Raw genomic sequence first — 23,039 nt, 5'->3', positions numbered from 1 at the left:
TCCTAACGTATAATTCAAATATGGAATTCAATCCGACATAACCTATAACTGATACACATGCATGATAACACATACGAGTAACAATCATAAAATTAAATGTTTTTTATTTTTATTGAAAAATTGAACGAACCTATATAATGGATACGAATGTTAGTATGACTGTAGAAAGTGCTATAGAAATGTTCACATCTATCATGTGTTCTTTAAACGAAATTGGTAAACAAACATTTTTATCGTTCATTGCTGATAATTGGAAACCACAGAATGTAAAGATAGAATCTCTTTCAAAGAATGCATATGGCATGGCAGGTGATTGTCACAACAAACGTAGTTCACAGGAAGAAAAGTTAAACACTATAAAAGATATTGTCCTCAATATCAGAAATAAAGTACCAACAAGTGGAATATTTCCATCAGAGGAAATTGTATCACCAACGATTGGACAGGTCTGCTATTTTCTAAATAAGTAAAACTATATATTAATTTTTCAACCTATATGTTACAAAAGAAAGATATCGTAAGTTTTATAACTCTGCAGAACTCAGACTGTGATCCTTGTTCAACAAAACATGTTGATGCATTTCTTTATGATGAAAAAGAAGTAGATGAACTTATAGAAAGTGGGGAGCTGAATACTTTGTATTGTGCTGACTGTGGGTCCAGCAATATGAAACAATACAGTAAGAAACACTCAACATTTTTCTTGGATTATGTGATTTCCTTAAATCATATTTTATGAAAACAAAATGTATTTGTTTTTAGATATCATTTCACACTCCTTATCAGTGGCTGCTATATTGTATATATTTCACAGTGTTTTACCAAGTTTAAGTGAAAAAGTTGTACTTGACATAGGATCCCGATTGGGTGCTGTTTTATATGGAGTAATGATTTTTCTTCTTTTCTAAATAACAGTTCAATAATTAAAAGATGTATGTTATTATTTAAAAATCTGTCCTTCAGGCATATACATTCACATCTGCCAAGAAGATTATTGGTGTTGAAATGAACAAAGAACTTTGCTCACTCCAAAATGACATAGTAAATAAATATAAAATGAATGATCGTATTGAGATTGTGAACAGGAGGATTGAGGAATGTCCTGAAATCATTCAGAAGAGTAATATTATCATTATACACAACCCATTTGAATTTTATGTTTCACACTCAGTACATAGAGACATTTGGGCTTTTTTAAAAGCCACTATCCAAAGTGGAACAATTCTAGTTACCAAACCATCCATTGAAACTACTTTTAAAAATCTAAAAATTAAAGAAGTAAATAAATGGGTAAAGCCTTATGAACGAGAGAAGACTATATCAGAACCTTACATATTTGCATCATTATTTTTGGACCCTACTGAATATGCAGATATTAAATTCTATGAAGTCATTTAAATTTAAGGAAACTATTAAAATCGAAAAATAATGACTGAAAATTTATATAAAGCATGATACATAATCTGATTTCGCAATCTATTAAAAAGAAGTTTGTTTAATTTCTTGATTTGTTTTGCATAAAGAGTTAATAAAAGTTGAATTTGTTAATCGTAAATTTCATAATCTTTTCGTTTTTTGCGAGATTAGAGGAAGGAAAATAAATCGTTTAGGAATCGTACGAAAGTTAACGATTTACGATATAGATGCAATCGCGACAATAACTCTTGCGTCAATTGTAGGTGGAAAGCTTCCCTTCTAGGAGATTGATTTCAATGCAATGGATCCCCTCCTTTTACACAGGAACTCGAGTATAGGTGGTCTCCGCGGTATGGTCAAGTTCAAATCTCGAGTTCAGTCGGCCATCAGCTACGATTGACGTACAATCATTGCATACATGGCTTTTCTCAATTATTACAATCAGAAATTATTATCCGTGGATAGCGAACAACAATGAACATAAAGAATGTTTGGTCAAATTTTTCAGACTTTAGTTTAAAAGTTAGGTTGTTTCGTGACGTAAACGTGTCCAAAATTAAATACAATAAATTTCCTTTTTTGTTTTCTTGTAAAAAAAACTCTTTGTTGCATTTACAAATTTTTTATAATAATTGTTTATAAAATTATTTTATATTACCAATCTGGAATAAAATGCAGAACACGACATCAATATGGACAGGTAAGAATTGTACAGTGAAATAAAAAATTTAGAATGATAAATATCTCTCTCTATTCTACGCATGTTTGTAACAATATGCATTTTGCATGAATATTTTCTAATAATTCTTATTGTCACTCCATTGTTAGAGTAAAACATTTTCGATTCAATAGTAAATTCCTCAAATTGTTTCCTAAATATTATTCATCTGGAAATTAATGCGGGCACATGATATATGTTATTACCTATTTAGGACGTACGAGTCATTAGCCTTGGACCGACACTGACCTGATTTCGTCACAAATATGAGCCCGGCTAGTAGGCTTGGCTATAACCTTCCATCAGTCGTGTCATCTTCGACTTCCTAAATAGAAATTATGCAATTTCTTCCTACATTATCGACTTTTCCTTTGTCCCAATAAAATATGAATATCAAACAAAAATTATTAAAACGACATCCCCTTCTTTCAGTAATGACATGCATCGAAAACGATGTTTACAAATATATTCTCTATCTCTCTATTTATTAAACACCATCCGTCCTAATACAATGTCAAATCGATGAACATGAATTAAGAAAAACAAACTGGGAAAATATTACTCGATACTCTTAAACTTGATATTTTTCCAGACCTTGTAATTATGTTTACGTATTTTACATCTCGTTTCCTCTGATGGAGAAAAAAAAAATAATACCGAGGATCCTGTGTCGTAATCTTATCTTCCCCTGGACATACTGCCGCCTGTGTGTAATTAGCGGGCACTCCCGACCGATAGAAAACTACGCGTGGGCGATATTAAAAAAACAAGACAGAGACAATAGAAAAGAGAAAAAATGTACATTATATTACGCTCGTTGCAGTGTGCACGGTTATTTCGCACAATGAACAAGAGAGTCGAACGAAACGGTCGCAGCACAGATAGGCTCAAGTGGCCAAGGGGCACTTGAACTGACGAGATAATGGACCGTTTGTCGAGAAAGAGAAAGAATCAAACGATACCGAGCGGTACGCGCGACGGTTGCTGCAACCGCGATCATTCAATCGCACTTTCTTGTTTCTTTGCTTCCAATGACGCACTTATGACGTCAATCGGAGAAGCAAGAAGCAACCCTGGCATACCTTCCACGCATCTTTCCCTCCGCATTTCTTCGACCCGGATATACGATCCTTGACTCATCTTTTTCAGCAATTCTTCGTTTTCCAAAAAATCACTTTCACATAGAAACAAATATATCATTGATGTTTTGGCCCCTTTTTGGAAAATTTCGAATTTATTTTGATATTTGAACATTCATCATAGAAAACTTGTATGTATATATTGTATCTGTTCTAGATTACAAAATTATTTAAACAGTCGTTTATGTATTAATAAACGATGACATTCAACAAGATTGTCTTTAATACTTGTTATATAGTTTAAGACAATTTTTTTATTAAATGTTGCAATAAATACATTTTCAGATTAATTTCAAATTTCAAGATGTTCTATATAATACATGTAATATATACATAACTGTTTTCCATACAAGTATACAAATAGTAATACACATGTATTTATAATATCGTCACTCTTTTGTGGCTCTGTATGGCTCATAATATGTATATGTACATAGTATATCAAAATAGAATCACAGTTACCGTCCCATATGGGGAATAGCACTATGTGTAACTATAATTCCAAGATTAGATAAGAGCTTGTAGTGACAGTGTTAGTATAACAAAAATTTATGTCGTTTGTAATATACTGTCATAAAGGTGGTTTATAGCGATATTTCTTCATGGACGCCGATGTGTAGGATGAAATGATACCCATTGAATAAATAATTCAAATGCCATCTTTCATATTTGAAAATCTATTGAATTCTTTCATGAATTTATGAGATTGTTTTTCCGTTAATCCATTAAGGATCAATTTCATAACAAATTTAAGTGGAAGACACAGAATCAGGAATAGAAATATGAATTGAAATAGGAATAGAAATAGAAATATTTCATAACTAGAACGTTAAAAAATAAAAGACGACGAGGTAAATTGATTAAAAAAAAAAAATTACGAATAAAATATTACCACAATATTGGGCTTTAATGTGTTATTATCTTTAACGATTGAATTATCATACTTTACAAACACTCACCATTTAAATTGTGGATGTTTATGCGTTTTTAGGAAATTTAAAATTCAAAAGATCTATAGAACACATATAATATGCAAAAATATATTCAATGTAGAGCACTTATTGTGATTTGTGATATTGTGTATCTACTTAAATTCCAATCCTTTGATTAAGCTCATAAAAATATGAAATTGCATGAATATGTGCAGTCTAGGTCATCATAAGAATTCAGATCGTTCCATGAATTTCCCTGCATTCCAATTTCGAATCATATGTTCTCTCATTCATGTTCTAGTCAGGCGATCTCGTCGAACGATGTCGTCATCGCAGGCCGATTGCGAAGCAGCATCGGGAGCAATTTGATAAATCATCCACCAAAGAAAAGGGTGAATTTTCCGAAGATCATGAACTTAACCTACATATCGAACATCGACGAAGATCAAATCTTCTCAATTCATAATGATCTACTTAAAAATGGAAAAAAAAGTGAAAGGAAGAATGAAAAGAAAGACAATTCGGAAGATCATAACAGGAGTTCTTTTAAATCGAATTGCAGACGATTATTCAAACCGGGTCAGTTGATCAAGCTACGTTTCCCATCTATCTCTCACGTGGTTCACGGAAACGAACATGGCGACCTCTACTATCGTCGGCGCCGTGGCCGCGATTGGTTTAGAATCAGTGCGCGATGCGTCTCCTGTATTTCAAATCGAACATCAAGCAACCGAGAGCCTTTGAGACAATGCACGTATCCTCGGCGAAGTAGTCGATGTGAGGTTCAATCTTCCTTAACTCCTGAAGCGACACAATTAAAACAGCTGCTACGAGGACGAGACTACACCGAAGCGAAGAACAAGGTATATTCCTATATAGCAAAGCCACGTTTCACCAAATACATACAACATATACATACAGGGTGGCCCGTAATTCATGGTACAAATGGCGTCAGGTAGATTCTATGGTGCAAAATAAAATGAAAATCAAGGATAAGGAAATTGTTTTGACGGCTTTGTTTTCGAGAAAATTGAAATTAAAAGTTTGTTTGGTATATGTGAAGTTGACCAATTTCCGGCTAGACAGGAATAAACAAATGACAGAAGGTTATTCTGCATATGCAAATAAAAATGAAAATATACAGTAAAATTTTGTCATTTAATGCTTCTTCTTGAAGAAAGTAGAATTGGAAAGTGTTAGTCAAGAATTAAGACGGTATTTGTGTTAAGGGAAATTTTCAAATTTGATTTGCAATTTTAATTTTATTATTTTTGATTTTAAGCTATAGAATCCCACTGACCCAATTTATACCATGAATTACGGACCGTCCTGTATATTATACAGGGTGTCCCAGTATTCATGGCACAATCGGCAAGGAGATGAATAAGTAACTCGAACATATAGAATACAATTTGTTCATATGATAGTTCGTTTTGGAGTAAATTGAGTTTGAAAATTTGTCATTATACTTGAATTTAATTAATTTCGAGCTGGACAGAACTAAATAAGCGGCAGGAGGTTATTCTAGGTGTGAAAATTAATCGAAAATGTAGAATAAAATTTATCTACAGGACGCTCAGTTCTCGAGAAAACAAAATTTGAAAGTTTATCAAGAACGTAGTGTCTCAGGCTAATCCTTAACTAAACACGTTCAAACACTATCTTCTTGGAAATGAGATCTTAAACATAACAGCTTTATTCTACATTTTTCGCTTATTTTCGCATGTACAATCATTTCTTGTCGATCCTGTTTCCTCACGTTCATTCGGTAATTCGCCAAATTCGCTTATACTAAACAACTTTTCAAATTTAATTTTATTAAAGACGAAGCGTGGTATGAACAAATGTTATTCTATATTTTCGATGTGCTTTTCATATATGATTCCTGAGACAACTTATATATCAATTGATTCGTTTAAAGAAGTAAACCATAGAAACCAAAATTATTTCGCCGTAATAATCTTCGTATTGTATACACTCGAGTTACTTTGTTAACTAATTTTTTACATTTTCAGATTGGTTCCAAATTTTACCAACATAATCATAGTTGTCGTTCGTAGTAATCATTGTAGAGCCAATGAAATATCAAAATATCTTAAATTTGAATTAAATTAAAATAAATCTAATTTATATTCTTGATAACAACTTTCCGCAAAATAATTTTGTTTCCATAATCTACGCGCATTAAAATGAATCAATCGATATATAATATATTGTGTTTTATTAAACGTGGCTTTTCTAGGAATATTCCGATATATCAATTATGTACATACACATATATAATATATACGTATATGTATATATTTATTTACTTTGTCAGGGATGTTCGAAGAATAATTTCCTCAGCGGTGAGAAATCGGAAGTGGAGCGTCGATCTTCGAAGCAGAACGTGGATTTATCGTCCTCGAACGCGGTACAGACGTCGCGAAAACGACGCGTAGGCATCGTGGAGAATCAGTACGTCGCCGAGAGTGACGCCGGCTCGTCGGTATGCGACTTGGTTCAAAGCTTGGAACGAGTGCTCGGTGAGAAGAACAAGGGGGTCACGATGAAGTCAAAGAAGCAACAGAACGCCCTGGAGGGTATCGTCGACCCTATAGAAGAGAATGAAACCTATGACGAGTTCGACACGGTGAGAATGCCAGTTGTTAGATCCCTGAGCAAGAGTCCACAGAGCGACGAAGGTATTGAAACGGACACGGATCGAAGAAGAGGATCGATGGCCCGATGCTGGAGCCTCGATTCGGCCGCAGCCAGTGACGAGGACACATCTCTGACTACTCACCAACAGAAACGACACAAACTACGGGTTACTAGATGCTGCAGCTCCGATAGTGCGGTGCTCAGCGACGAGGACCAAATAAAAGGTGAGGGGGATGGAATCATGCCACCAGTTGCTCTCTCACGAAGACAATGGAGAGGGGAGAATCAGTTGAAAACACGATCCTGACCACGCGTGCTGTGTCAATGACATCATCGTTCCTTTCCTTCTTTTTTCTCGCATCGTCTTACGTGTTATTCGTTCTGTTCTGTTGACCCGTTGTGTTTCTCTCCTAATGGCGGTATAGTTAACATTTTTTGAAAGTTCTGCCTTTTGAAAATTGGCGATAAATCTATGATGTTATGATTGATTGTTATGTTAATTTAATTTAACTTATTGAGGAGTAAAACTGTGTTAACATTTGTAATATTTCATTTGTCATTTTTTGTTTTTAGTCAGTTTATGTTATTGAATTCTATTAATCCATTAAACTTCAACATTGTGTTAACATTTGCAACAGTTTATTTATAACTTCTTTTTAGCCAATTCACACGATTGAATCATATAGAATTCATATTGCGATTATGAAAAGGAATTCTAAGAATTTATTTGATATTTTTTCATGACTATCTTTTCTTCCATCTAGATTTTCTAGATTCCATTATATGAAATTTGAAGAAATTGAAGTATTTAATATAAAGCTAGAATTCTGAATATTTTACAAATGAAATTTAGTTTATTTTTTGATAAATAATTTTTTGTAAGATAGGATGGGGAACTGTTTTCAAAAATTAAAGTAATTATGAAACATTTTTTGCAGGATGGGATAGTACAAATATGGTGGAGGGAAGCGAGACTGAGCATAATGAGGGAAGACCTAGATATTGGAGAACACCCAGCGTAGTTGTTAGTGATTACTCTGATTATTCTTATTTAGATGAAAAACTAGAGAGGAATGATCTTGATCTTGAAAAATATGAAGGGATTAGTGGCACTCCTAGCCAAGCAAGCAGTTGCTCTTGCTTGGATTGTGACGAAATACGCGAATCTTTAGATACTCAGTTCCTACAAGTCTGCCGTAGTAGACGACATTCGGACTCTTGCTGTTTGTGTCTTGACTCTATAAATGCTGTTGCTGTAAGGTATTTATTTCTTAAATTCTTCATTCTTCTTTAACATAATCGATGCTTTACTAATGAATATTCTGTTTAGAAACCTCAATGAGACTGGAAATAGAAGAAATTCTTGCCTGGATTCCACTGACACCTACTATTCCAAGCTCAACACGCAGTTTACGCAGTACATGCCACGGAACTCTTCAGAGTTGCAAGAAGATATAAAAGTTGGCTTATTGAACATTCCACCAGCACGAAAAATCTCAGACTGTTCCACTACATCTAGCCTTAGTGGAGACGAATCTGACGTCGCTGAATTACAACCGATCAAGTCCTCCAAGGTGAGTGCTAGTATTTAAAAATTATTTTTCATTTTAATGTTCTGATAAACACACAATATTGTACTACTTCAAGAAACAAAATGATGCCCGATTTTAAATTTGTTTCTACGCCATAACTGATTTTTAAAGAAGGTTGTACGTTATATACCAATAGTTGGAGCTGTTTTGCGAAAAATATAAATTGCGGAAGAGAAAAAGTGAAAAATCAATAAATAGAATTTATGGAAACCCATTGTTCTATCTTCGTCATTTTGACATACTTCCATTCCAGGTGTATAAATATTTCAATGTTAGACCGAAGGAAAAAGACTATGTTTTGCGCGACACATCATCACTACCAATACATTGTCGTTTCTGTGAACAAACACGTAATTTATCTTACGCAATGCCATGCTTCTTGTGCTCCAGTTTGCGAACAAACGGACTATTCATTCGTCGAGAGGAATGGAATTCGTCTCAGTATGTAGGAAACTTTAATGAACTGACAATGTGCCTGCACAGACATCAACTTTTTCCATTTGTTTATATCTCTTCAACAATATTTCATTCTCCTGTTTTTAATCTGCATTTGTCTCCTTTTTCGTCCTTTTTTTGAACTTTGTTGAGAGGATTGATTGTTCTGCCGTAAGAGAGATAAAGAATTTGAAATATTTTTAGGAAATCGATATATTTTCGAAGATAGGTAAAGCGTGGCATCTTCGATGATTACAAATTGTTATTCCTGTCGACGAAGGACGCAAGAATGTGGCAGCCGGAGAAACGTTCTTTTACGTTTCTTTTCCCTTGGAATCTGTTATGCATGCCTTTCCTTTGTACGTACAAATGTGCATACTTATCTTTATCTACCTACTCATTCAACATACGGATCATCGTGTTTACAAACCGTGTTATGCACGTGTACGCTCGCTTTGTGCATTCTTTGCGTAGGAGCAATCGATGTTCGCTCTATGCCAAGACACAGTCGAATGGAACGTAACTCTTATAGTCACTATTTTCCTCATTCCCTGTTTATAAAATTGTAGACATATAAAATTCTTACGATTTCTAGGAAAGTAAAATTATCTGCAAGGTATTCAATGTAATTAAATATTTTACTAAATCTATCTCGAAGAATTCATATTGGACAAAGTTACTGGGTCAATCGAAGAACATTCGTAGATGTTCTACCGAGATGTTTTTCATGATTCAACTGGTATTTAAAAAAAACGATGTTCTAAAAACATCAACATTGATGTAAAAATCCACGGTTCATAAACACCACGGTTCATAAACACCTTTCCTCGAGCACGTGGAAGATTTATCGTTTAGACAAGAAACTGGATCTGTTTATTACATAAATCTACACTCCCGATTTAAATCAAACTTTCTAAACAATCATACAGTTCTTCGAAGATATTTCTTCTAAACTCTCATGTTACACCTGCGATCTGCTCGGTAATTTTATTTTCCACTAAACGCATCTTCAATTTCCTTCACAAGATCTTCGTCGTCGAGAATCACAAAGAAGACAACGCATCCTGAAGGTGTTCAAAGAACCGGCAGGGAACTTTTACTTTTAAATATCGTTCTATTCTGTGCTGGCGTGCATTCAGCTGTAAAAGTGCAAGATATCTCTCCAGGCAGCCAGCATTCGACTGGCCGCGGTAACAGGGATCAGACAGTCAGTCAGTTTAGTTGGAATCAGTGATAGCGGTTAGTCAGTCGGTAGCGTCGGTTTCCAAGGGTTCTATCGGCCAGTGTCAGCCGCGGTATACTTGCTATACTGATTATCATCGTCAGAGCGTGAGGCGCGCGATTTCATCCACGAGATTCGAAACAGAGTCGTCATCGCTAATGGCTCATAACATTTGCTTTGCCTTCGTTCTATTTTCTGAAAAGTTTGTAATTACAGAAAGAAGCGTGCAGCGAGTTTCTGAAGTCGCAAAATGACACAAGAGAAGCAGGAAAAATAGAATTCCAGTGAAAGTGAAGCAGCAGTTTATTGTTTCGATGAGTACATAGGAGAGGATGCGTTTCAAGCAGGAGGAGTTTAAATAAACCTAAGATATCGCGTGTGTATATGTGAGCCTGATGAAATCAAGTAGGAGGCATTTTGGATATTTTTAACGCGCCACATGGTACAGTATACTTGTACGGGTGGGAGACGAAGATCATTTTCTGTCTGCGCTATTCATCGTTTTTGAGAACTTTATTGGATTGTTGAGACTCTAGAGACTCTTTTCTGTAAGAATGTATTTTGTAGACATAAACCTCTTTAATTACAATCTCCAATTTCTGACAGCTACTAAAATCGTCCCTCGTTTATGTAACGAGAACTTTTCTTTACAAGTTGTACGTTTAGAAGCGGGGAACAACAAAGTTGTCCAATTACTCGTTGTGTTATCTTTTACTCCAGAGCAGCACGATTGTTTTTAAGACAAGTGGTTCTCAGGAAAAAGAAACAACAAAGATAAAGGTTTATTTGTATAGGTTTTTCATTCAGTTGTCACTCAACAAAGCTTAGTAATTTATATTGTTCGCGCTAGACACCGCGATCTCTTGTCATCTGATAAGAATCTAGTTCTCAGAAGGTGTTCGGCGAATCAAAAAAATTATCGAAAAATTGCCACGCGATAAAACCATGCAACGTGTTCACAGTCTTGCAATCGATGTCAAGCACACAGTCAGTTTCTTATTTACGAGCTACGGAACCAGTTATGCGAACCAGCGTATTTCTTGTTTACAATGAAGATTCTGTGCGGCAATAGTTGTATTCGTATATTTTCACACGCGAGGAAACTCTTTCGACGTTGTGGAAACGTGAAGTGTGGAAAATATTCTGTACATTCGCTGAGAGTCAATCCTGCAGATGAAATAAACATCAGCTTTAAGGAAATTCTTCCTAGGAATATCGATCACGATTGTCACAAGGTATTTGCGAAAAGCCTTTTACAATTTGTATGATTTATATCGTGTGAAATTCAGAAAAGTATCTTCGACCATATATAATTGAAAGATATACTAAAATTTGTTGAATGTTTTTGTAAAATATAGGAATTGTATATTTATCGAGTACCGAGTCTGATTCTAATGCGGCACCTGTATCTGTCACACTTTCTACGTGGAAGGTGACCCAGAAAAACGAGTAGAAGAATTCAGTGATATTTAACTGTTACGGAATAGACGAATATTGTCCAGTCATGTAAATCCATGAATTGATCCAGAAGGAGATAAGAACAGATAAAGGCCAATGTTTATTTTAAGTCTTGGTTCTTATTTCAGATGTCTATGATACGGTCAAGCTGGCTATAATTAATAATTCAATGTCTGAGAAATCCCTCGAGCCATCTCTTCTTCAAGAAGATTTTTTAAAGAAACAACTAACTAGGACTTCAAAAATTTCTAAACTGAATCCAGCGAATATTATTTTTATCTTTAAATTTCCACAAAAGCTTATTTCTATATCCTTCGAAATTACTTCATTTCCAAGCTATTAGACGATAGTTTTTAAATTTCGCAATTTTAATTCCTTGCAGAATCCTCCGGAATCTCATTGGAATCCTATATTATTAATTAATGGAGCCAGTTGTCAAATCTCCTGAATAATCACCGATGAGAACGTTATCAGACTGTTGTTTTATCGACGTGGATATCAGAAATGTATCGAAGATAGGGAAGACGGCCAGAGATCCGTTCGATTGAAAAAAAAATCCGCGCGGGCGCAGAGACTGTGTCAAACGCGTTATGAATAAAACATCTCGGTAGCCGTGACTGAAAATAATATCGCGAGCGCTTGTAAATTCTGCAGCCGCCTGTCGCTTTCGAAACATTCACTGCTTCTCGCGAGCTGACCCGAAAAAGGCGATAGTTCGTCCTGCCTCCGGTCGCGAAACCGTAGCTTGACCTTTCCACGAGGGAAAGTAAATCATATACGCTCACAACTCACCTGTCTTGATCCTTTTTTCATTTCTCTTCTCTTCTTTTTTTCGAATTCATTCATCCGCTTTGATCGGTAACTTACTGTTTGTTGAAGATCAATTTCATTTCTTTCCTCTTTTTTGTTACATCTTCCTTTCTTGATTAATAACTTACTATACCAATTATAGATTTTCTACATTTGAAATTTGATTTTTATAATTTGGTTTTAATACCTACAGACATTGAGCATCTCCTGGTTTGATTTTCATTTTCTTTTGTTCAAGCAAAGCTTTTTTATTGCTGGAATTTCCCTTTACTTGAAGAATTCCCCTTGGAATTTCATATGGAATAGGATTGTCCTCACAAATGTACCTAAACAGTTACTCTTCTTTTGACTTTTTATTCTTCATACAGAAATGTGTGCTACAAGAAGAAGAGAAGAGTGACATTATTGGTATAAATGGAAGATATCGTAAAAGTTGTGAAATTCATGTAAGAATCATTATATCTCTATCTATCCAAACCCAAACCATGAATGATCTTTTCTCATTATATTTTCCTTTCCCAGAAATAGGAACGCACGTGATCCTTGTTGACAACAACAAACTCCAAATATTGCCTCTTAGAAAATGATAACAGCGACAAAATCAAGTAATTTGTTGTCCTTATCATTATGAAGATATCAACAAAGAAACTCATCGTCATTTGGATAATAGAAGATTCGTACAGATCTAAACTAGTGCGTTCAAATGGAACGTCATTTTGCATGTATCAAATGGCCATCGAATTCCTTTAATGGTAACTCACGGTTTTGAATAGTTTTCTCTTTGATAGTTATCCGTTCGTCGACGTGAGTGGATATTTATTGAACAGCTGTTCTACACTGCTCCTTATCCATCTTTATATTAGATTAGAAATCATCAGACAAACCTTAATCGTTTGTTCGATCGAATTATCATCAGTTGGTTTGATAGGAGAGTCGCCAATTGCGACGTTTCCATATCAAGGCACGCGATAATACTTATCTTCTATTTCTATTTTCCTTTTTTTACTTTCGTATGTGGCATTTAAATTTTTATTTGGAGGTTTAGTGATTATTCATCTTATTCGACGAACGAGGAGATGACTAATTTGTCTAATATTTCAAAGTATAATTCGCAAGGAAGTTTTATGGCCATCAAATGACGTTGTTTGGCAGAAACCAATATTATAATAGTTCAACATCGTGCAATCGGTTTCTAAGCACACAAAAAAGCGTAACAAAACGATCAAGCGAATGATTAATATTATGGACAACATCGGGGAAAGTCAAAGAGCTCGGATCAGAGAGATCACATCCTATATTCTTGATTTAGCTGTTTCTGTGTTTTTATCGTAGCATGCAAAATGTCTTTTAATCAAGTCAAATTATCATTTGCAATTTAGCTTTCGTATCTTCGGTTTTCTTTACTATTAAAGATCAACGTTGAAACGGAAGAAAATTTGATGGATCTCTATCGCAGTTCATCTTACGAATTCTAGAATGTTGATCAATTGATCGAATTCCTTTGTATCCGTTCGTTTCTCGAAATCCTCGTGCATCGGTGTCTCAAGTGATTTCAAGTATCATCTATGATCACACGTGCCGAGAATTCGAGAAATCAAGTCTTTTCCATTCGAAGCGAGATAGACAGATATTTGCGGTGTCGAGGAGCTAGACAAACACATTATTACGTCAATCAGCGAATCGAATACTGGCTCATTACGCAAGAGGACGGTAACGAGAGGATGTAACCATACACTTTTCGTTTCCTGTCCAGCCGATTCACCTAGTCGATTCATCCGAACACTGGCGACGAAAACAAGCGTAATTTTCTTCGAAACGAAGAGGAAGTTAAACACTATTTGTAACTCTTGCAAATTATCTTTTTTATGGCGTTTGTTTTCTCTACTACTGACGTTGCTTCTGATGCCATTATTCTGTACGTTTTTCTTCACTGAAATTTCCTCTTTAATGTTCTTTTATCGAATTCTTCTATCCCCAGAACGTTTCTCTTGATTTAATTGCTAGAAATTCTATTTTATGCCTTTGTATCGTTTTTTAATTGATAGGGAGGGGAGACTTCTGTTGGGATATCATGACCTGTACCTTAGCCTTGATTCGGTCCCCACTAAAATCAGCAGAATACTGTGAGCGGCCGTGAGTGATACTGCATGAATCGGAGCTTCAATTTAGAACCACGCTATATCATGGAGACTACTGTAACAGGAAGCGGTCAATTCGGGTCAGTAGAGGAAAACTGTGCAACCGGGGCTGCCTCGAGCACGCTGTTCCCGATCCTCCATGTCCTCGTGCTTTTCTTTTATTCTTCTAATTCATTGTTAAGTAAAGTCGTCATTGATATCAATAGTAGTTATTGGATATTCTTCTGTCAATAACTTGAAAACAATTCCCAGAGAATTCTCAGGAGGAAGAGAAACCTTAAAGTAAAATTGCACTTGACGAAGCAGGGTTTTCAACATTGAACTTCGCTTATTTCGTAAGGAGGATTGTTTCTGTAATAATTATCAATAACGGAGACGCATGTGTTCGAACGAAGACACAAGGCATTGAAATCAAAGCCAGTTTTACCGAAGACAAATGAAGACTTCTGCGAAGAAATATGATAAGTCGCATCTTCTGTTTTTTATAGAAAGACAATTTTTCAATTCGATATACTGTGATGAATATTTTACAATACAGATTGTCAGAACGCTAGTCATTCCACGATATTAATTTTATAGAAAACTCCTTGGATTTGCTACTTATTTTTTAAAAATTAACGTATCTTTGCGCATAGTAAAGTAAATCGATTTCCTTTTCAACAATAAGTCCTATTAAAACATAAAGCGATATAAAAATCAGAAAACCGACAAATGTATATTTATCTTGCTTTTGCTGTATCGTCTTCATATACATTTGCCGCTCGGTTAGCTAATAATTTGCTAAATTTATGCGTAGCAAATTTGCTCAAGCGTGAAAGGATTAAATTCAGTCTTCTCCGGAGGTCTCTTCTTCTTTGCAGCTTTTGAAGTTTCTTTTTTCTCGAATATTCCTTTTAATTGCGTTTAATCGAGTCATGTTATGTAAAAGACGTATCGAGTTACGGCGACATTTTGTAATTCAATAATTGTTCAGAGTTGTTTGGTTGTCCAGAGTTTAGTGGAGTCTCGATTGCGATGAGGAACAGTCTGGTAGAAACTGATCTTCGTAGTGACTCTCACGCGGCACTAATCAAAGCCTTGGTCGCGTCAAGGTCGACGATGAGATGTATCATTAGAGAGAAGAAATACTATAACAGGTCGGTGACAAAAGTTGGCAGGTGGTCGTGAATGGCAGAATGGTGAAAGGGATCGGACTAGTCATTGTTCACCTGAGATGTGAACTGATTCGTGGTGTGGATTAATGAAACGTTTAACTGTGACTAAGGCTGCTGTCTCACAGGATAAATGGTGCGGTACTGCGATTAGATCAATAGCTCTACCAAGCGTCTGTTACCAGTGTCCTGAAGTATATTTATATATTCTTATCCTTTCTTTTCAATTATCAAGAAGTAGAGAATTATAGATGTAAGGAGATCCCGAAGTTAGAAGGAGATTGGATTTTTAATTCTTTGGAGCAGGATCAGGAAGATCTATAGTATGAAAGATGCAGAGAATGGAAAGAATTGAAGATCCGAGGAATTTGTAATTTAAGAGAGCCAAGGAATTCCAAGTACAAGAGGACCCAAAGTCTGGAAGATTTATTCGTTTGTTTCAAAGGAATCAGGAAGCTATGGGATTTAATATCTAGGATGCAAATAATCCTGGATTTAAAAGAATGTAGAATCGAAATGAGAATTTGGAATTAGGGAAGATCCAGATTCCAAACGATATAGGACTACGAAAGACTCAGGATCCAAATAATTTAGGATTAAAGAGAATCCAGTGTACTTCGAATCTACTGAATGTTCGCTTTACAAAGATTTAGTATCTAAGAAACTTTTAGTTCTAGAATTCAGAGTGCAACTTGGAAACTTGAAACTAAGAGATATAATCTCTCTCTCTTCAACCGGCGTGCATGTGTGCGACAAAAAAGCAAGAGAAATCTGAATTGCGAAGATATTTGAAGGTCTGCAGATTAGTCCGAGCGAAGTGAACTTATGAGCAACGTAGATCACCGCGAGGCATTAATATGGATCGAGAAAAGAAGAACGAAGCCGAGAATTTGAAAGAAGAGGCTTCGATGACGCCGGTATCGCCTACGTTATTCACACCACCGACACTGAACCTGATGGAACAGATTCTTCTGGCGAAAATCGAGAAGCAAAATTTTCACGAAGATGATCGCGAGACTGATGCCCGACTAGGAGGCAAGAAGAAGAATTTTCTTTTAAGAAGGACAGATTCCATGGACAGTCAAAATAGTGCCAGCACCTATAATTCATTTCTATCTAGCGATTCGGCCTCCAGTGGGAATCTTTATTGCAGATGCGACGACTGCTTGTTGGGAATCGTCGATGATTATCAAAGGAGTCCTTTAGTTGTTGATAGGAAAAAGGTATGTCTTTTAGGAACAGATTCTTTTGAGATCCTTAAGATAAAAATTACAATTAGAAGTTGGTCTATAAGGAGCAAGAATATTGTATAACTTTTTGCAGCAAGATGCAACTTTCAGAAATTTATGGAAATTCTTTTAACACAAAGATTTATGTTAAATACTATAGTCATATGTATACTGGTGAGAAGACTAAGATCTAAGGAAATTTATGTTAACTAATATTACAAACAAATTTGTATTGAGTAATATGTTGTACGTATTACCTTTATTGTTATTGCTGTGATACGTAGTTGTAAAAGTGCTTCAAATACTTTTCTATAAACGTAACTTCAGCTGACACAGTCGACCTCTTCTTGATCGATTCTTCCCTCCAGGCTCGTCTCCGCTCCTTTTTTAATTACCGCCTATTCACTGCCATTCTGCAGCTCTCAATCATACCATAACCAGAAGGACTGATACACGAGTCATCCAATAATTAACTAGGAGCAATTTACTATAAGCGTGCAGTGGACTAAAATGAGCCAAGGAAGAATTCTCGTATCTCTTGTAAGATTGAATTTTGCCTCATTGATCAATGATATTCCTTCTTAAATAAATAATAGTCGCCTCGAGGTATCTTTGATCTATGGATCGAAAAGTAATTTCGTAATCAATCGATATCGGTTTCACTCTCATTTCGTATGCCTAGGGACAATTCGGCGGGTAATTAAATGCAGGCCCATGGACAGCCGGATGATCGATTAGAAAACCGATTGACCAATCCTGTTTTCTTCGACGAACACTAAGTCCTCGTTAAGACGAATCAAGTTACCTAAATTCAAGCCACTCGAAAACTTCAAATCCCATCATCAGTGTGATGCTGTACATTTATTTGACTTCAAGTATCCTAACAGTCTCTGAATTCTGTATTCAACGTTCTTATTGTATCGTAGCTACTTGATTTCAAACAACTTGAAACGTTTTATTAAAGTATAAACTTATTGTCTCGTTTGACTAGAAATGTGCCTCCAAGTATCAAACAAGGTTGAGGTTCCTCCAATTTCCTGTCTTGAAATAAGATACTGATATTGGATTGATCTTGTCGTTTTAAAGCAATTGAATCTCTCTTGAACTTTATATTCGCTCACACTTTGTACGTATAACATTTCTGTCATGTTCGTAAGCATAATTCACATTATAATCAACATTTTTACATACATCCAACATAACTGTAACTTACTTCCTTTCTATTTTCTATTAGGTATACTATCGAAGTCAGCTGAAACAACTTGAACAGAAGTCATTCGACTAATTTGAACGAGGCTTAAGGCCTAAATTCTTGCAAGTCCCTGGTTGCACCTCTGTCGGCTGACTTTTTCTCCGAAGTTCACCGAGTTTCTGCAATTGCAGAAGGAGCATGGCTGGTGGTCCCAACGAGGCGGTGCAGCCTCAATTAACAGCCGTTCCCTTTTCGATCTTACGTTACCTAATCGATCGCCAGTCGATCGCGTTCTAGTTTTCTTCAAAAGAGGAATGCCGACATAGTCGAGTCGAATTCTGTCGCGTTCTGGCCAATTAAGCTGGAAAAATGTTCCATCTGCAGGTGGAAGTAAACGTTGCTGGATCGCCTAGCTGACATAAAAGTAGGGATCTACTGTTATTTTTAGTATAATTCCGAGTAGAATGTTTGTAGGCTGAATTCAAGCCTAAATCAGAAATTCTCTATAGTTGAGATAATAATCCTATTTATGTGATATGATACGTGAGAAAGCGTTGATGTATGTGGCAATTAAAAGCATAATTCACCTTCTCAATGCAAAGTTTGAGAGGGCTGACTCTAGTTCGTGACGCTGGAAATATGTTCCATCTGCAGGTGGAAATAAACGTTGCTGGATCGCCTAGCTGACATAAAAGTAGGGATCTACTGTTATTTTTAGTATAATTCCGAGTAGAATGTTTGTAGGCTGAATTCAAGCCTAAATGAGAAATTCTCTATAGTTGAGATAATAATTCTATTTATGTGATATGATACGTGAGAAAGCGTTGGTGTATGTGGCAATTAAAAGCATAATTCACCTTCTGAATGCAAAGTTTGAGAGGGCTGAATCTAGTTCGTGACGCAAATCAGCGTTACTGACGCGAAAGTTTTTTTTTTAAGGCGTAGAATAGATATAATGTCCATATGTAGCATGTTCTTATAGTATTTTAGTACAGATAATGTTTTTTTAACTTCTGAACACGGCTTTCAGTAGTGACACAATATACGGAGTTTCTTATATGGTTGGTTATTTAGGTCGAACTTATCTTAAATTAGTTTTCGTCTGCAAGTAAAATTTATTATCCAGACATCGTCGTATAGCCATTTAATTGTCCATTTTTACCAATCCAAGTGGTTTACACGACGTACGAGCCTTGGACCACGTTATCGAGTATTTTTTTAAATGTATAGCATCTGGGTCAAGGGTTTCTCGCTTTCGTTTCTTCGCCTTTTTATTTCTTCTTCGATACAGCTTTTCCTCAGTTCCGTTTCTTTCAAAACTCCCGAAGAAGTCCTTCCAAATCGTCGTTCCAAGTATTCTTCTTTCTTTCTTCTAGATATACTACGTATTCTTCTTTATTTGCTTTTCTTCTAGAAGAATATCTTCCTTCTTACAGTTAGTCTCTTATTTTTATTCCTTCAGCAGAAGAAGCTTAATCTTTTCAATGTTTTTCAAACTTTCAGAAACATTTATTTTCACCAATTCATTATGATAACCAACGCGTTCTTATCTATGACTATAATCTATTTTAAAAGCAAATCCTTTACTACGCGTTTCTCTTATTTTTGGATCAGATTCATCCAACTTATTTCTTCTTAAAATCTTGATCCTACATTCTTCTTTGACTTCTGTCCTTCTATTATTTTCCTTACTACTATTTATTCGTGAAAAATTCCTACTACAAATTCCAAAATTCCAGATCCCATTCAAGCTCATCTTCGTCGATGAATTTGACTTCCAAGAAGTTAGAGGATTAGTCGATGCTTTGCCTGAAAGAGGAGCGACGAAGTTGGCGAATCGAGAAAAGAAACGACGAAACAAAGCTCTTGGAACTTGGAAAAGGGGAAAACTATAATCAAAGGTTCTTCTTCTAATTTTCATTTTCATTTATCCATGAAAAATTCCTATCACAACTATAATCGTACAAAAATTCCAGATCCCATTCAAACTCATCTTCATCGATGAATGTGAATTCCAAAAACTTAGAGGATTAGTCGATGCTTCTTTTAAAACAGAGACGACGAAGCGGATTAGCTTTCGATGAGATGACGAAGCGGAGAGGTTGAAAGACAGAAAAAGCGAATGCGTGTTTAACCCTGATAATAAAGCGCGTATGAATTTATGAATATCGTAAAATTTCCATAAACGTTACGCGTGCTCGAACGCGAGACCCAATTTCTACGCGATCATTACGCAATCGTACGAGACACGCCGAGTACGCGAATTCATCGTTCGAACGTTTATCGTTGAACACGTGAAATTGAATAATTAAACGTCTCGTTTAAAATCAATTGCACTCGTTTAATGCGTCACTTAGTGTGGAAGAAGCTTTTCGCGAGAAAACGAAGAGAATCGATGGAAATGGAAAAATAAGAAGCAAAAGGATACGAATATATGCAAATATTTCACGATCATCTTCATTACGATTCATTCTCGTTTCTTTCTCCAGACATCGTAGATACTTCTCATCCGATAACTGGATTTTTCAAGTTTCTCAAAAGAAGAAGAAGAATTTAGACACTGTTCTCTCTTGTAAGGATACGTATTAAGTATTTTAAACTTCCTCCAAATAATCGATCTCTTTTCTAATTAAATATTTATTCTCTACGTAATTATAAATAATTTTAGAATTACCCAAAGGATCTTTAAAGAAAGAGAGTTTCAATATTATGTTATTCAATATCCACGATGCTTTTGAGAGACACCCTCTCTAAATATAATTCTAAAATTCGAATCTCCAATCAAGAACACTTTGAAAGATAATTAAAGAAGTCTATTGATCTTCAGATAGGAGAGTTTCGACAGCAGTGATCGAAAGTCTTTTCAGGACCGAATTATTCCTTGGATTGTGAAAAAATGTCTTCTTTATTAGTTTTGAATAATAAAAGAATATTTTTTCAGATGTTTTTGCAGAGGAGATATAATACACTAAATTTAGTACCATCTGACGTATTTATGGCTTGGCTAATTAATGACTTATTAAAATACGATATTGAATATACAAGGTGGTACGTAACCGATGGTACAATTGCGAGCACAGTGATTCTACGAAGAATAACAATATGAAGATATAAAATAGAATTCTTTCATACGACGTTTCATTATCGAGAAAGTCGAGTTTGAGAATTTGACAAATATGCTTAAACTTGCTTAAACTATCCCGACAGGAGTTGAACGGAATGTGAAAATAAATTAAAAACGTGGAATACAATTTTCCTTGTATGATGCTTTCTTTTCGAGAAAGATACATTTGAGAATGTAGCACGCACGCGTACCAAACCAGTTCTTAACGGAATACGTTAAAATATTATTTTCTGGAAAATGACGGCTCGAACGGAAAGATCTCATTTCACAATTTTGACTTATTTTCGCGCGTGTAATGATCTCCTGCTGATCGTTTATTCGTATCCAGTCTGTATCTGGCCAAGTTCAAGTATACTTCGTAAATTTTGCAAACTCGATTTTCTCAGAAACGAAACGTCATATGCGAACATTTTATCCTATACTTTCGACTTCATCCTTCACGTACAATCAGCCAGTTGTATTCAAATCCTATCGCCAGTTTACGAGCCATCCTGTATATAACGTCGATCGTGAAAGGATTAAAATTATCCATAGAAACGATAAAAACGCAAAGCAAACGCTAGAGAACGTTGACTTCCGGCGAACCGTGTAGGCCCACCGACCTCTGGATCGCCCCAGCGTTTCGTCCACTCCTGATAATTACGCTAATGACGCTCGCGAACGTCAGTTAATTAGTCGATGACGCATTTCGATCGTCGTCGAGTCGGCTGTACTCTCCTCGAGTCGCCGCCGTGCTGAATTTGCGCCTCGAAACAAGAAAAAGTTGCTTGACTCGTCCGGTAACCGCTTACATCAACGAATTAAAAATCCACCCGTCTCTAGCGTTCGCGAATATTGTTCCTGGTCTCAGGAAACAGATTGCAATAGCTTGACTCGAGATCGATATCGAGACGCTTTTACACCGTTGATTGTTTTTCGTGATTTACGACGATTCAACGTGCAGTGGTCGAGTATACGTAGGAGAAGATTTGTTATTCGTTGTTCATCGCTGGATCGGTAGATCGAAGTCTTAATCAGCAAAGGGAAGAATTAGTACACGATGATGCTTGTGGAAACGGAGTAATCTGGAAGAAGCAATTAAAGGAAAAAATTCTACATGTTTTTTAGTTGTATACTTGTGCACATATACTTGCATATTCGTATACGTGTACTCAATAATAGATTATCAAAATCTATAAATAGAGTGTAATTATGCTGTTGGGAAGAAGTTGCAGACTCATCTGTTGTTCATCGTTCGTTGGATTGAAATTTGAATCGAGAAATAGAGAAGCATTTGGAAGTGGAGGAACAGAGGAGGAAATTTAAGATTCTCGCCTACGATCGTGTGATGGATTACGTCATTCTGATTTACACTGTTAAGAAAGTGAAAACGCTGCGAAGCTACCTGTTGTTCATTCATCGTTCGACGAGTGCGTACGTTGGAATTTCCATCGACGAAGGGAAGAGTTAGTAGACGTTGATGCTCCTGAAAGTGGAGGGATCCGAAGGAAGTTAAGCGAAGAGATTTATTCTAAGACAGATATTTTCACACGCATGATAAATTATCAAAGGTATCTTGATAATACGGTTCTAAGAACTTGAAGAAATTATAGAAGCTATCTAAGGATTTGGTGAACTGAAATACTCGAAGATTATTAAAAATCTTCTACGTTCTTTTTATAGATCCTGAAACACTTTTTTACCGAATTAACTTTGAACAGATACTTTGTAAGTTTGTAACGTTCCTCGCGAAGATCTACGAATGAGTCGAACGTGCTTGGATAAATAGAGAAGAAGAATTGGAGAACGATCGTTGCATCACGTATCCGTGAGAAAATAAGACCAATTACCGGACTAACAA

General features: G+C 35.8%; 2 protein-coding genes across 2 annotated transcripts in view; both read left to right on the top strand.

The window, feature by feature from the left end:
* Positions 1 to 155: 155 nt before the first annotated feature.
* Positions 156 to 1,936, top strand: LOC105680478. Its single transcript, XM_012383044.3, has 5 exons — positions 156 to 446; positions 539 to 680; positions 763 to 884; positions 964 to 1,389; positions 1,925 to 1,936. The coding sequence occupies exons 1-5, from the start codon at positions 156 to 158 to the stop codon at positions 1,934 to 1,936; spliced, it is 993 nt and encodes a 330-aa protein (XP_012238467.2).
* The window catches only part of LOC100741135, a 27,914-nt gene continuing 6,366 nt past the window's right edge, over positions 1,492 to 23,039 (top strand). Inside the window, exons 1-5 of the mRNA XM_003487776.4 lie at positions 1,492 to 2,116; positions 4,507 to 5,068; positions 6,526 to 7,072; positions 7,787 to 8,108; positions 8,179 to 8,422. Of these exons, the coding sequence (XP_003487824.1) occupies positions 2,109 to 2,116; positions 4,507 to 5,068; positions 6,526 to 7,072; positions 7,787 to 8,108; positions 8,179 to 8,422 (1,683 nt within the window). The 5' untranslated portion in view covers positions 1,492 to 2,108. The remainder of the gene's footprint in view (positions 2,117 to 4,506; positions 5,069 to 6,525; positions 7,073 to 7,786; positions 8,109 to 8,178; positions 8,423 to 23,039) is intronic.

This window comes from Bombus impatiens, unplaced genomic scaffold (genome assembly GCF_000188095.3).
Source record: "Bombus impatiens unplaced genomic scaffold, BIMP_2.2 scf_0203, whole genome shotgun sequence".
NCBI lineage: Eukaryota > Metazoa > Arthropoda > Insecta > Hymenoptera > Apidae > Bombus > Bombus impatiens.
The sequence above is the reverse complement of the archived record's forward strand: the minus strand, read 5'-3'. Positions and strand labels throughout refer to the sequence as shown.